The sequence below is a fragment of the Nannobrachium achirus genome, assembly GCF_963921795.1.
Source record: "Nannobrachium achirus genome assembly, chromosome: 10".
NCBI classification, from domain to species: domain Eukaryota; kingdom Metazoa; phylum Chordata; class Actinopteri; order Myctophiformes; family Myctophidae; genus Nannobrachium; species Nannobrachium achirus.
Window position 1 is genome coordinate 32,732,286 of NC_137819.1, and position 14,176 is coordinate 32,746,461.

Below are 14,176 nucleotides of genomic sequence, written 5' to 3' on the forward strand. Positions count from 1 at the left end.
CTATTTAAGATGTATTAAAGGGAAGGTGTTGGGGGGGGGGGACAGAAACACTATTACTAAGCCTTTAAGAATGAAGCAGCTGACAACACCCACAAATCCACACCATGCTTTCATAAGCCCTTTAACACTGAAGAACGGTTATCTTACAAAAGGAGAAAAAACAACAACAATACAATATGTCTGCAGTATGACTTTTCCTCTTTCCATTTTGTAAAGGTATAATTTACAAGGGACACAGTTCACCAATCCCCCCCCCCCCCCCCCCTCCCACCCCTACCTCCCCTGGGAAAAGAATATCTACATTAAACCGCACTTTGCTATAGAACTAAACTACAACATGTCTTTCTTGTTAAGGGATCCATCACGCACTTCCGGGAGGGCTGATAAATTAAGTTGTTCTGAAAGCTATGTAGAAACATTGTATTAACATCTTAGAGGTGTTATTTAGTAACCAAACAGAATATAGGCTGATACAATGTGACCCTTTACAATCGCATAGCTGAGAGAGGAACTTAATGTACTTCAAAGATGATGTATTTCTTCATCTCAATATCCACTAGAGCTCAGTTTTAGAGGAAAAGGATACATTATTTATTAACATCTTTTTTCATCTGGTGGAGATTTTTTTAGTAACCGGGGCGGGGTTGGGGGGGATGGGGGTGGACGTTTGTTTTGGAAACCAGGGTTTACCAATTCATTGTCATTACTGTCCCCGCGTTTTCCTTGTTGTTTATTAGCCGGTTTGTTTCAATTAAACTCTAAAAAGTGAGGGAGTGTCCATACAAAATCCATTACTTGGGTTGAAACAGCCATGAGGACTCTTGATGCGGGGCCCGCACAAACAGTTCAATATCTGGTGTAGGGCTGCTCTCTGTACACGCCCTTGGATGTCCGTGAGGCTGGCGCTTTCCTGCCGTTGTTGTTTGCCCACTCTTCTTGACCTGATTGAGAGCAAAAGAACAGATAAAAGACAGACACTAAAACAGGGGTTTTCAAAGTGGGTGACGGGGCACCCTGGGGTGCCGCGATGGCAGTCCAGGGGTGCCGCGAGATCATTTGATAATATTTTGAATTTATTTGGACACTTGAAAATTATTTAGTATCATTTTAAACTTGAAGTACAAAGTTATTTTCAGTCAGTTCTAACCAAAATGGCTGTTATTTCAATGTTTTCCACGCAACATAATCACTAAAATATCGTCACTGTCGGGCAGAAACCTCATATCTCCAAGTTTCAAATGTATACGTCTTTTGGTAAAGCAAAGCCCTGCTTCATCATACAAGACTGTCGCACAAAACTAGTGAAAACAGCCGATCTACAAGCACAGCCGATCTGTGTGCTTGTAGATCTGCTGTTTTCACTAGTTTAGTACATTTAATAGATGATAAATACAAAACGAACGGTTTTGGACATACAAGGTTTCCACCTGACAACGACGATATGCTATAAATATAAGGTGCTGTGAGTGAAAATTATAATGTAGGGGTGCCTCGGATTAAAACAATATTTATGGGGTGCCCTGAGACAATAAAGTTTGGGAACCCCTGCACTAAAACATACAGTACACAAAAGACCCTGCAGGAGCCCATACAGTATGTCCTGTTTCGGTAGCAAGAGACAGCATGATGTTCAAGTACACCCCATGGACATGACGTTAAGATGTCTCAGGGACGACCCAATCCTTGATGCTGAGCGCCAAGCAAGGAGGCATTGGGACCAATTTTTAGCGACCCAACAGGTGATCAGGTGGGCGGACACTTTAACCGCAAGGCTAAGTTTCCATAATATACGCCACCAGGGTCTAAAGCTGGTTGCACACTGCTGCGTTTCTGAAATCCGAAATCTGCAATAACGTTTTTTCAGGCTAAGTAGAGAGAGAGGAGAGAGAAAGACAGCAAGGCACCCAGTGGCGACAGTTGCGAAAATCTGAAAAAATCAACCCTGGTCCGAAAATAAATATGAAACAGGCGGAAGTGTACAAACCTGATAGACATAACGTGAGGTTGATTTTTTTGTTATTTACATACTCCGAAATTCGCTCCAATATTCGTCAGAAAAAATGCAGCAGTGTGCAAAGACATTAAATGTCTTAAACGGAAGAGTATAGGGAGACCACCCATAGAGTTATAATATATCTAGAGAACCGGACTGCTCCGCCATCACCTATTTCAATGAAGTTGCTCACACAGTACACAAAGCACCCGGAAGTACCCTTTTTAAATGCACCAGATTTTGGTGCTCAAATGCGGACGAAGGGTTTCAAACGGTAGAAGCATGGCACAGTAGCGTTTTAAATGTGGAAGTACTGCATACAATACAACCTTTTTACGCTCTCAAGAGTAAAATTATTGTTTAACATCTGGCATTACTTAATTTACGTTTGCTTGTTATCTCTCCTATAAAAACAGCATGGAATTGTGGACAAAATCTGATCCAACAACAACAAAATATCCTAAGTCTTGGGTCTGAGGCTAAATCTAAACCTTGATTAGATCTAAAAGGTTGAAAACCATTGTTTTAAATGAACAATGAGGATGTTATTGTGTGTACCCCCACTATACTGTATAACATCATAATGTATAGGCTCTTTGTAATCTCGAGTCATGACCTCCACTGTGAACACGATGCATCACAAAATGACTGATAAGAGTTAGTTATCCCATGACAAAAGGCAAACGGAGAGACGGGGAGAGCCAGCGCCACTAAGGGCTCGCCTCTCACGTGGACGGATGCATGGCAGATAATTGAATCGGGGGGATCAAGTAGCTACTTGAAAAGAGACCCGTTTAGTGGCTCCCGGTGAAAAAGGTCACAATTACCATTAGCCCACCTCAGCCGTCGTTCGGCTCTCGCTGCCGTCAATGTTCAAGTACCTACATATCGATGGCGTCTTTTGTCTGATCTTCAGCCACTCCGCGGTCTCCCCTTCCCCAGAGCTGAGCGCTCACAAAGGGCTCGGGTTCTTTCTTTTCTACAAGGCGAGCTCTCCGTTGGCAGCCCATAACCAATAGTCCTTAATTAAACCTGTCAGCCTTTTCACCTGACAGTCACTTTGAGAGAAATGAACCAAGGTAACCTTGTGCGTTTTGAGAATAAGGGGACGGTATATCATCCTCTGTTTATCTGAGGTGGCGTCCCTTTGAATTGAAGTCGAGCGGTCCTTTTGTTTTCTCGTGATGCAAAGCCCCCTATGGCGCACCCTCGCATGCCGCATGGCGGGCCCTGATTGCTTGGCGGTCCCAACTTGTGTGGTCAGCAGTGGCGGGGAAGTTACTTAAGTTTATTAAACGTTGTTTCGATCCTTTTATTGACCGGGGTCGCCCAGGGGTCTGTACTTGACGCCCTCCTTTTTTGCTTTACTGAAAAGATTCCAGTCGACAAATTGTATATTCGTGAGCTTGTAGATTGGATATTTTGGCAGGATGTTTGCCTATTTTAGCTGAATGTTTGCCTATTATGACATGACCAGAATAGAAATGCAAGGGTCGAATGTGATTGAACATTTCAATCTTTATGATGATCCTTCAACAATTTAGAAATGCATGTCTTGGGATAGACTGTGAATTGAAAATCTAGTTTTCAATCCAACTTTGGGTTCACTCCCAGTCATGTGTTGGGACAATTGTGTGTAAATATAGACATGTATAGATGTCACTTCATGATGTGTATCTTTTTACCTGAGGAATATTCAAAAGGATTGTAACATTATTTGAGTTGCAATACTTCCTTTTTATACATAATTACAGTGTAACATTCCAAAGCACTTTCAAATAATTATCAAATGTGGCAAGTAGTTTCCATACAGTTTAAATACCACTGCACAAAGAAGTGAAGGGAACAAAATGTTCCCTTAATCTTTGAGATTTCTTTGAGCAGTACTACAGTATACTATACTCAAATAAATTCAAATAAATTAAGGGAACATTTTGTTCCCTTCATTTCTTTGAGCGGTATATGTATATTTCTTTCCATACATCTTTTCTAGGTAGTCTAGGTTAATTTCTCAAGAACAATACTGTGCAGTGTCATCATATCTGCCATCAATTGTTGATTTGGGCTTTGCTGTTATAAACACACAATTGCCAAAAGAAGTCACTTGAGAGACCGTACTGTAATGCGAATTAATTGAAATAATGAGTTGCATAAATGTATCCGTATACATTTTTGTACAGTCAGTATTTAGTGATAGTTGATAGTGTGTGTCCGTCACAAGAGAATCCACTACAGCTGTGGTGCATTGTTTTTGCAGTTTGAGGCAACAGTGCATGCTCAGCAGTGGTGGAGGAAGTGCTCAGAAGTTGGATTTAGGCCTAGAATTATTGAATGCTTTAACTATTGAAAAATAGCAGATATACAAGCTCACAGCGCTGCGAGCTTGTATATCTGCTATTTTTTTTTAAACCGTGATCCACTGACAAAAACATAGTTAAAAAAACAAAACAAAAAAACGTAGAAGGATTTAGAAGACACTAAAAGAATCGGGTCAAAATATTCAAAGATTTGCATACATTTTCAAGATTTTTCAAAAAAAAAAAAAAAAAAAATAGCAGATCTACAAGCTTGTATATCTGCTATTTCTTTTATATTTAAAGCATCAAATATTGCGTAATAATGTGTTCGGGCCTAAATGGGTTAAGAAAAAGTAGCAATAGCACAATGTAGAAATACATTATGTAAAAGGCCTGTATTAAAAACCATGAATTTCACATTTTTCATTTTTTTCTTGTTTTTTGGTCTTCCCAGTGTCTCTTCCAGCCCCCCCCCCCCCCCAAAAATAACTATTCATAACTCAGTGATTTTCTGAATGAGGAGTGTCTGAACGGTATACTCTTTTGAAATCTGCCCTCAGTCTAGGTCAGCTTTGGGCTCATTTCCTACTGGGCCACCTCGAGAAGGGGCGGTACTTTTTGGGAGGCTATATTCTATTGAGACTATGAGGTGGGCGGGGTAAAGTGGTGCTAAAATTGGAACGATACAGAGAAGATTAGCATGGTGCCATGCAAAAAGTGGAACAATACAGAGAAGATTACATGATGCCATGGTATCTTCTCTGTATCGTTCAAATTTGAGCCCAAAGACAGCAAACAAAAGGCATTTTGGTATTGCATCTGAAATGGCTTGGAATTAGAGACAGACAGAACATGACATTTCAATATGTGAGTGGTTGTTTAGGCTAAAACCTGTATAAAACCACATTATGGACCAATATTTATATAAAATATATATTTTTAAAAGCATGGTGTGGCCCCTTTAACTACTTGAAGCCCAGAATCCACATTCTGGTGGACTCACCCTTTACCAATTAAATATGGGTGAGGTCTGCTACCGTTTACATAATCATAAAATAAAAACGGCACCTGCATTATATACCAGATACATGTCCAACTCACCATAGGATTCGTAAGATTCCCCACTGCCGTATTCGTAGTAGTCGTCCGAGCTGTGAAGGCAGAGACAGACAGCTGACAGTCAGTAGTAGTCTACTATCGGTAAACATGACACGAGAGTAAAAAACTGAAGGCTATCCATCAAACTTAGTTGAAGGTATCAGCAGATAATTGACATGTGTAAGGAAAAAACAACAACACCAATACACCATTAAATAACATCAAAGTCACATTGGGTAATAAGCGGTCACAGGCGCTAGTCAATAATGGCGTAAACATGGTTGAGGTTGTCTTTCAAAATGGTTCCGCCTGGAACGTAAACGCGGGAAAGCAAAGATCAGACGGCGTGCAATCACTCAAAAGTTTGCATTGCACATCTGGCGGGCCCTCACAAGTAATTTCCCTTTCCATCTTTCCTCACAAACCTACAGTTCCATATCAACGGGTGCAGAGATCCATAAGAGATGGCAACTTTAATGAAAAATAAAAAGGTGCGTGAGTTTGTTGCGTCGTGAGCGAGCGTGTGTGTGTATGTGTGTTGGGGGCATCTTGCCGAGTGGTTCATTTCTTGCCTTATTCTTCATTTATTTATCCTCCCCAGTCCCCGGTGAGTTGCTGACAGAACAATCCTGCTCCGGTATCATTCAGTAACGGTGCCATCATTCAGCAGAGGCAATTCATCATAGGGCTGCCACTGAGGCGACGTCAGCCCGTCACCCAGCTGAGGCCTCGCTCCTTGCCTGTCAGTCCGCGACCAGTCTGACAGCAAGGAGTGCCTCATCCTCTCCCTGGATTAGAGGGGGCTGAAGGCGCCAGCCAAGGCTTCTAGCCTCGGCTGTATACCGCCGTCAACAGCAGAGGACATCTGAGGGTGAACTTGGGGGCTAACCGATCAACGAGTGGCGACATCAAAGGCTGCAGATACCACTATATCATTTTCTGAAAGCCACTGGATGTGTAAGGGGGGAAAAAACTCAAACACAACAAGGCAAACGGATGGAGGACAGAGATAAGAATTCCACTTGTAGGACCCCTATGGCAGGTTAATAAGATAGAAGAATGTCTCATTAGAGGCCTGTGGCTCAGCTTAACCTTGCCCAGGTTTATTTGCACAAAGGCAGTGCAAAGGTATTTGCATAAAGCATTAGCGACGATAGCTCTGGACAAATAGACGGACAGGGGAGAAAACATAAACAGGAGAAAACATAATCTCTCCCTTGGAGTGAATGAAATAGAAAAAAAGAGAGGCAAAATTGTGTCAGGGTAGACAGTATTTGTTGTAGTAAATTTCTCCCACTCGTAAGATTTGACAGCGATATTGTATTGTGAAATGTTGTGGTTAAACTTTAAGCCTGCATTTCTCATACGTTTTCATGTGAAGGACCCCCAAACTAATATGTATTATGTAATAAACTATGACGAAAAACTTTCGTCGACTACTTTTTTCACTGACGAAAACAAAATAAATACTAAGCTACGAGGACTAAAGCTGAATATATTTACAAATTACAATTTCGTCAACAAATAGAAACTAGACTAAAATGAGACGAAGAAATTGGGTAGAACTAAAAGACACGTCATTTTGGTTGCGCTCGTTTGCCCCCACAAAACTGTGAAAAGTGATGACTCATCACTAAACCATAGTTTTTTTTGGCCCGTTTTTAGCCCAGGGAATGTTTTTCGAGCAAAACAAATGCTTGCAGAATCATGAAAAAACCCTAGTTCGACCCCTCACATGCTACTTAAAGCGGATGTATTTTTATTTTTATTTTCCTGTATAGGAAAGTCAATGAGACCCCAAATTTGATTGGCTCCCACAAAGTTTTCAAAGGAAGTTGGGTTTGAAAAAGTTCAGAGGTGATAGTAGACACCTTTATGAACACATCTGTGACTCGGCTAACTTTCCCTAATTACAAGTGTAAAATAGAGCATTGCAACGCCAAAATAAGTATTCGTGAACCAAATCAACTGTAGATTTAGTCGAATAAAATCTTATTTAGTCAACTAAAACTAGACTAAAACATTCTAGATGACAAAAATATGACGAAATGAAAATGTATTCAAAAGACTATGACTAAAACAAAATCTGAATTTGCTGTCAAAACCAACACTGCTTTGAGATTGAGAACGTTCTGCACTGCTTTAATCCATGCACCAAAACTCTCCACTGCATGGTCAAGTATACTCAGACACTTTACTCTAACTTTTTGCTGTGCTGGCTTATTCAACTGTATAGTACAAACAATGCAACAGTGGCAGAAACAAACAAAGCATTTCCCTCGCACTAATGTCTCCCCTTCACAAAGCGAGGCCAGCTGTTGTTGTTGGGAGTGTGAGCTTTTCCAATCAGCACTCACTGCAAGCAGTGCCACCATGCATCTGCCATGGATGTCACAACGCTATAGTATCCTTGACACCACTCGTTTGGGAGAGAGAGCCGGCCTGGACGAGGAGCAGAGGGAGACGAGAGTGTGCAAGGGAGAGAGAGAGAAAGTGTGTGTGCAGTGGTGGAAAAAGTACTCACATATTTTGAGATCTGAGATGTAGTGGAGTAGAAGTAAAAGTATTGGAATTTGGAAATACTCAAGTAAAGTACAAATACCTCAAAGTTGTACTAGTACAGTACTTAAGTAAATGTACTTAGTTACTTTACACTACTGAGAGAGAGAAAGTGTGTGTGTGTGTGTGTGTGTGCGTGCGTGCGTGCGTGCGTGCATGCGTGCGTGCGTGCGTGCGTGCTTGCGTGCGTGCGTGCGTGCGTGTGTGTCAGACATACCACACAGACCTGATGCATGCTTTGGCTTGTCATGTTGTGTCCCCCATGACAAGACCTGACAGGATGCTAAATAATTAGATTTCACACCATGCTAAAACGCTGGGATATACTGTACTATATATTCCACGATCGTATCCTTCAAAAATAATGTCACAAAATCAATTTGCCACAATTCACATTTTGGGCAGAGGCGAATAAAGACGTGTAGACATAATAACTAATCTTGGCTAAGCAGGCAAGCAGTCCTGCATGTACAAATGTCTCTCATACATTCAATTACATACAAATCGAAAGTCACCCCAACAGCTACAGTATAAATCAACACTAAAGTACCAGTACCAAGCAGTATTTCCCCCTTTTTTGAGAGGTGCTAAAGTCTCCTACATCTGGCTTTGTCTGTCTGTATGTATGTCCGTATTCGCCAAGCTTTGCGGGACGCTTAACTCATTACTAAGTACTTTATACATGTATGATGTCACAGAAGCCAAAAATAAAAGGTTCAAGAGAGAGAAATGCTTTAATTTCATTCACTAAAAGGCAATTGTCTTTTGAGAACATCATCTGGGGTCCAGATGATGTTCTCAAGTGGCTGCGTAAAAACACAAAATATTATGAACTATATAATGAAATAACCAAACATAGCAGAAACTCCTGGTTAACTTGTGGTGAAAGTGTGGGGGTTGCACTTTATTTTGGGATATTGGGTGACATTTTAGTCTTTTAGATAATTCTCAGTGGAGCTAGAAAGATTGGTGAAAATAAGCAATGCTCAATGGTGGCAGGAAGCTTCTGCAGCCCAGTAAACTAAGGCAGGAAAAGTGTTAATAAAATCAACTCATAAAAGGCACTGCTCACACACTGGGTATGATTTTTTAATGTAGAGTAGCCAATTATTTTTTCCCCTTTTTCTCCTTGCAATTTAGTCGTCATTAATTCCCTCGCTTGCTCTTGCTATTGTAACCTACTGGCTCACCTGCCAGTCTCCACCAGGAGTGGAAGTGGAAGCGCCTGGGTCCTACTCCTCCTGTTCAACATGTCCTGCTGATAGGTGCCCGTAGGAGTAACGATCGCCCCAACCTGGCTTCCCTCCCCTGAACACGGCCACCGGTACTTGACCCCTGTCCCGCCCGAGTACACTTTAATCACTCTCTATTGCAGGGGTCTTCAACGTTTTCAGGCTAAGGACCCTTTAGCTGAGAGGGGGCCCCACTACATATTGTATAAAATTGTGTTGCAGATTTTCATCGATTTCATAGATAGATTCATAGACTTGTTTGACAGCACTGTCATCAGTCCATGTTGGATTCATGTTAATGTGTTTTTTCAGACATTTAACTACTTAAATTGTCGATACTAAGTAAACTTGACCTTTCACTCTGCACTTGGTCGGCTCTTTTTTACCTCTACTACACCCAACCTATTTGCCGAAAATAGCCGATCTACAAGCTCTCAACGCCTCGCAGCTTGTAGATCTGCTGTTTTTGGCTAAAGTTCTCCTCAGAATAGGGATGTGAGGGTTCAAGTTGTTAATTTAAAACAATTATCCTATCACACAAAGATTTGGCGGCCCTCCTGTTGTAACTCTGAGGACCCCCTATAGGGGTTCCGGACCCCCTGTTGAAGACCTCTGCTCTATTGTCGACGAAAGGAAAATAGCTGACCCCACGAGCTCACAACACGCCGCCCTGCAACACGTTGTGAGTTTGTAGAGCTGCCATTTTTTTGCTACTTTTGAAAATTGTTTGGACAGGGAGGCCATAGGCTGAAATAGGTTAACAGTCTTTTCTTTTGGTTTTGTCCCAAGCTGGGAAATCATTCGATTTCGAAATGTCTCTTTGATTTATCCCTACATTCCAGCCCTTTAACTTGTGACAACAACAATCCCTGGTTGTGGTCCGACATGTCGCAGGCTGCCTAACGACTCCAAAAGCCACTGGGCACTTCTAATTTCTGGGCTGACATTTTATCAATATCCCTTTCACTACCTCTCTCACCAGCCTCCACAATGTCTTTCCCCCACTCAGGTGCCCAGGCTGATGGGGCCCTGGGTTGAATCCTGAAGGTCACCGGTGTGGGTGAAATTACTGGTATGCAGTGTTGTTTTTGACAGCAAATTTTGATTTAGTTTTAGTCATAGTCTTTTGAATAAAATGTCTTTTAGTTTTAGTCATAATTTAGTCACCTGAAAAGTATTCGTTTTAGTCTAATTTTAGTCGACTAAATATCATATGATTTTAGTCGACTAAATCTACAGTTGATTTAGTCAACTGAAATATATTTTGGCAGGCCTTGATGGCATCGTAATGACTGATTTTACACTTGGTTGCATGCTGAAAATAGCAGATCTACAAGCTCACAACGACGCGTTGTGAGCTTGTAGCTCGGCTATTTTCAGCATGCAAAACCTGAGAGCAACCAAACATAAAATGACTGTCTTCTCCACTAGTCCCTCCCTAACGTTTTAGTCTAGTTTTTATTTTGTTGACGAAATTGTCAATATATGTAGTCTTAGTTTTAGTCATCACAGCTTAGTTTTTATTTCGTTTTTATTTAGTTTTCGTCAATGAAAAAAACACAGTCGACAAACACTTTTAGTCATAGTTTTAGTCAACGAAATCAACACTGCTGGTATGCGTGGCCCAAAGTCGTGCAAAGTCCAAAACACTGTGGCATGGCCTGGGCCACAGGGTGGTGGTCCAGGCTGGTAATCCGCCCTGACAGCACGGCGCAAGTTCGAGTCCCGATCCCAACGACCTTTGCTGCGTGTCATCCACCCCATCTCTCTCCCCAGTTCCTGTCAACCTACTGAATACCTATCAATAAAGGCAGAACAATGTCTTAAAAAACAACAAAAAAACACTGTGGCATGGTTTTGTGAAGTGAGCGAGCCAATATGTCTCTCCATGTCCATCTAGAACTGTAATATTAGCAAAAAGTGTTGGTATTTATTTATCCGTTTAATTTCTTTTCTATTCCGAGCACACCGAGTATGCATTGCGGGTTAACAGGTAATGATGCGAGTAAAGCAACCAAGAAGTGACAATTTGCGGTAATTATATTACTGCATTCAATGGACTGCATGCTTTCAAGGTTTTTAGGTTCCGGCTGATTCACAAACAGTGTGACAAAAAATGCAGCAACAAAACAAACAAACAAAAATATTGAAATTGTTATCACCTCACCTGTTGTCAGAATTGTATGAATGTAGGAATAAACCATGCGTACTTTAGACTTCCAGTGTATAACATCCTTGTACAATGTAGGTTTCATCATTGAATCCAAATCAAATCACTGCCAAATCAAAACTGTACAGCTGGCAGCCAGAGCTTAACAGGAGGTGCCGATGGTGATATAATAGCTATGATACTATGATATGAATATAATTTAGCTCTATACAGTATATATACTTTGTTGTAGGACAAATGACAGAAGAAGCAGATCTACACGCTCACAACACATTTTTATTTTATTTTAATTCAAGTCGCTATATATTTGTACCACTTGTTGTTATGCCAATTCACCCTTCCCACACTTGTACTGTTTGTGTTGCCACGTACTGCTGTTGTATCCTGCTGGCTCACCTGCCAGTGAGGAGCCCCCACCGGGAGGACAGAGAGGTCCTGCTCCAGCCGGTAGGACTAGGAGTCAATACAGTGTATATACTGTACCAGCAACAAAGATGACCCTCCCTGCCTGGCTTCCCTCACCTGTGTTCGTATGGGATGGTGTTTTCCTCTGGTGTTTCAGTCCGAGTGTATCAAAGGGTGCGTTCGGAAATGCGCACAGGACTGCGCGGGCGTTTATCGTGGGCTTGCCCAGGCCTTACGGCCTGGGCATAAATATAACGATTGCATTCACCACGGCTTCGTAACTCGCGCGGCGCTCCGCTGGCCGCGCGGCCCTGGCCCGCTCTTCGCGGCCACTCGCGCCTGCGGCGCTCGGGGGCGAAGAGCAGGACCAAGGTCCGCTGGCCTTCGCGCCGCTTGCAATGTCGTGGACAATAACTGTGACATCTAACCATAAAACGAGCGCTCTACCACACCCGGTGCGCATTTCCGAACGCACCCTTTATATACACTCTGACTGAATCACCAGTAGAAAACACTCTCTCGTGTTCGTATAGAGGCTCAGCCAAACCAGATGCATAGCGATGAACGCCTAGACTCTGCCATGGTGGACAGGTACCGGTACTTTACCTCTGCACTAACCAAGCACCCTGCAATGTCTTTTGAAGAAAAGAAAATAAATTGTTGAAATATTTCACCTACAGTATAATGACATACCCACAAGGTTGAAGTGCCCCTTCCTAGAAATTTATGGAATCAAAAAGTCCAATAATATTATTTAAAAAAGAGTGAAAGTCAGCGGCTTAAAAAATGAAATAAAAAATAAATAAACAATACTCCAAAAATGTACTTAAAAGGATCCCTGGCTAATACGACAAATATGCCTTAATACATTATAATTGTCCTCTATAACTACAATGTAAAATTAAAAACACCTTAAATATTGTATTTCTTCTAGAAATAGCTAATCTTCGATTCGCAATTTCTAGAAGAAATAAAATAATTTAGGTGTTTTTAATTTTACATTGTTGTTAAAGAGGACAATTATAATGTTTTAAGGCATATTTGTCGTATTAGCTAGGGATCCCTTTAACTTATAGTACACTCAAGTAAACTAGTAGTTACTATCCACCACTGGTTATATTATGTCAGTAGAGGCATTGCCCTGGCTGTCACATGTATGAAATTGAAAAGCTCTCTTTCCTAGAAAGAGAGCTTAATTTGACATTCATTACGGAAGGCTCCATGTCTCCCAGGCAGCCAAGACACGGAGGAAAGCCATCCGTCTCGAATGCAGTGCACGGACGAACAGGGGTAAAAAGGTCACAGCCACAGGCCTCTCAGGTAAACACGTCTCTATCGGGGAATCCGATTCCAGGTCCACACGTTTTTTAGTTTTTGTTTTTCCACACAGGTTCAAAAACCTGCGTCTCCCAGGTACAGGGAACGTCCATGTCATCTCTGTGAATGGTTCATCTTAAGCACTGATGTTGCCATTCCCGGGCGCCATATAACAGATGGCGGTGTTAAATCTGAATGATGTAGTACACGTCCCTAGTGGACTTTGTTTTCGTCCATCGCCATTACTCTTCCGTTCCTCTGTGATAAATTTGAAAGAGTCCGGGAGGGCATTAGCAGGGAGGCACAGAGGAGGAGACCAGGGCTGATTCGGGGACAGCCTCTTGCTGTTCTCCTATCGCTGTTGTCGGCTGGAAACCTTTATGTCCAAAACCGTTCGTTTTGAAAATAGCTGATCTACAAGCACACAACGCCTCGCACCGCGAGGCGTTGTGTGCTTGTAGATCAGCTATTTTCACTAGTTTTGTGTGACAGTCTTGTATGATGAAGCATGGCTTTACTTTACAAAAAAACATACACATTTTCAACTTGGAGATACAAGGTTTCCTGACAGTGACGCTATACACTACAGGCAGCTCTGGTATGTCATCCTCGTGTGAAGCCAACATTTCCACACCAATCAGGACAGGAAGGACAGTGAATCCTTGACTGACAATGCTGCCTTGATCCCCACAATCGCCTGTGTAATCTTTCAAAGTGGGTTTACGTTCACAAGATTTAACAATATCGATTTAATTTGGCGCTATAGAGGAGGGAAAAAAAGACAACGCAGAACAGTCCTGATTGTACAGAATAGAACTCACTGATGATTTCCGCAGACAACAATAGGCAGAATGAAAATCGTTGGAAAGGAAAAAATATAAAGTTTGCGTGATTTCAAAAGGAAACTGTAAATGGCGGTATAGACAGGCCGGTGATTGCTCAGCATGGGGGCTGATTGCACTGCAATCTGCACAGTTAAAGGTCCTGCTATGGTGTCACAAAGACCCACGATCACCGCTTTACAATTCCAAATCATTCGTACGGTGTGGCCATTCATGTGGCTTTTGGACCCAAATGAATGTAGACAGACGATCAGAGATCTCCA

The 14,176-nt window shown here is 41.9% G+C and overlaps 1 protein-coding gene across 1 annotated transcript in view; it reads right to left on the bottom strand.

Annotated features, from left to right (window-relative positions):
* Nucleotides 1-846: 846 nt before the first annotated feature.
* Nucleotides 847-14,176, bottom strand: part of khdrbs3 (KH domain containing, RNA binding, signal transduction associated 3) — a gene marked incomplete at both ends in the record, with an annotated part of 177,506 nt that continues 164,176 nt past the window's right edge. The window contains 2 exons of the mRNA XM_080735716.1: nucleotides 847-941; nucleotides 5,392-5,441. Of these exons, the coding sequence (XP_080591842.1) occupies nucleotides 847-941; nucleotides 5,392-5,441 (145 nt within the window). The remainder of the gene's footprint in view (nucleotides 942-5,391; nucleotides 5,442-14,176) is intronic.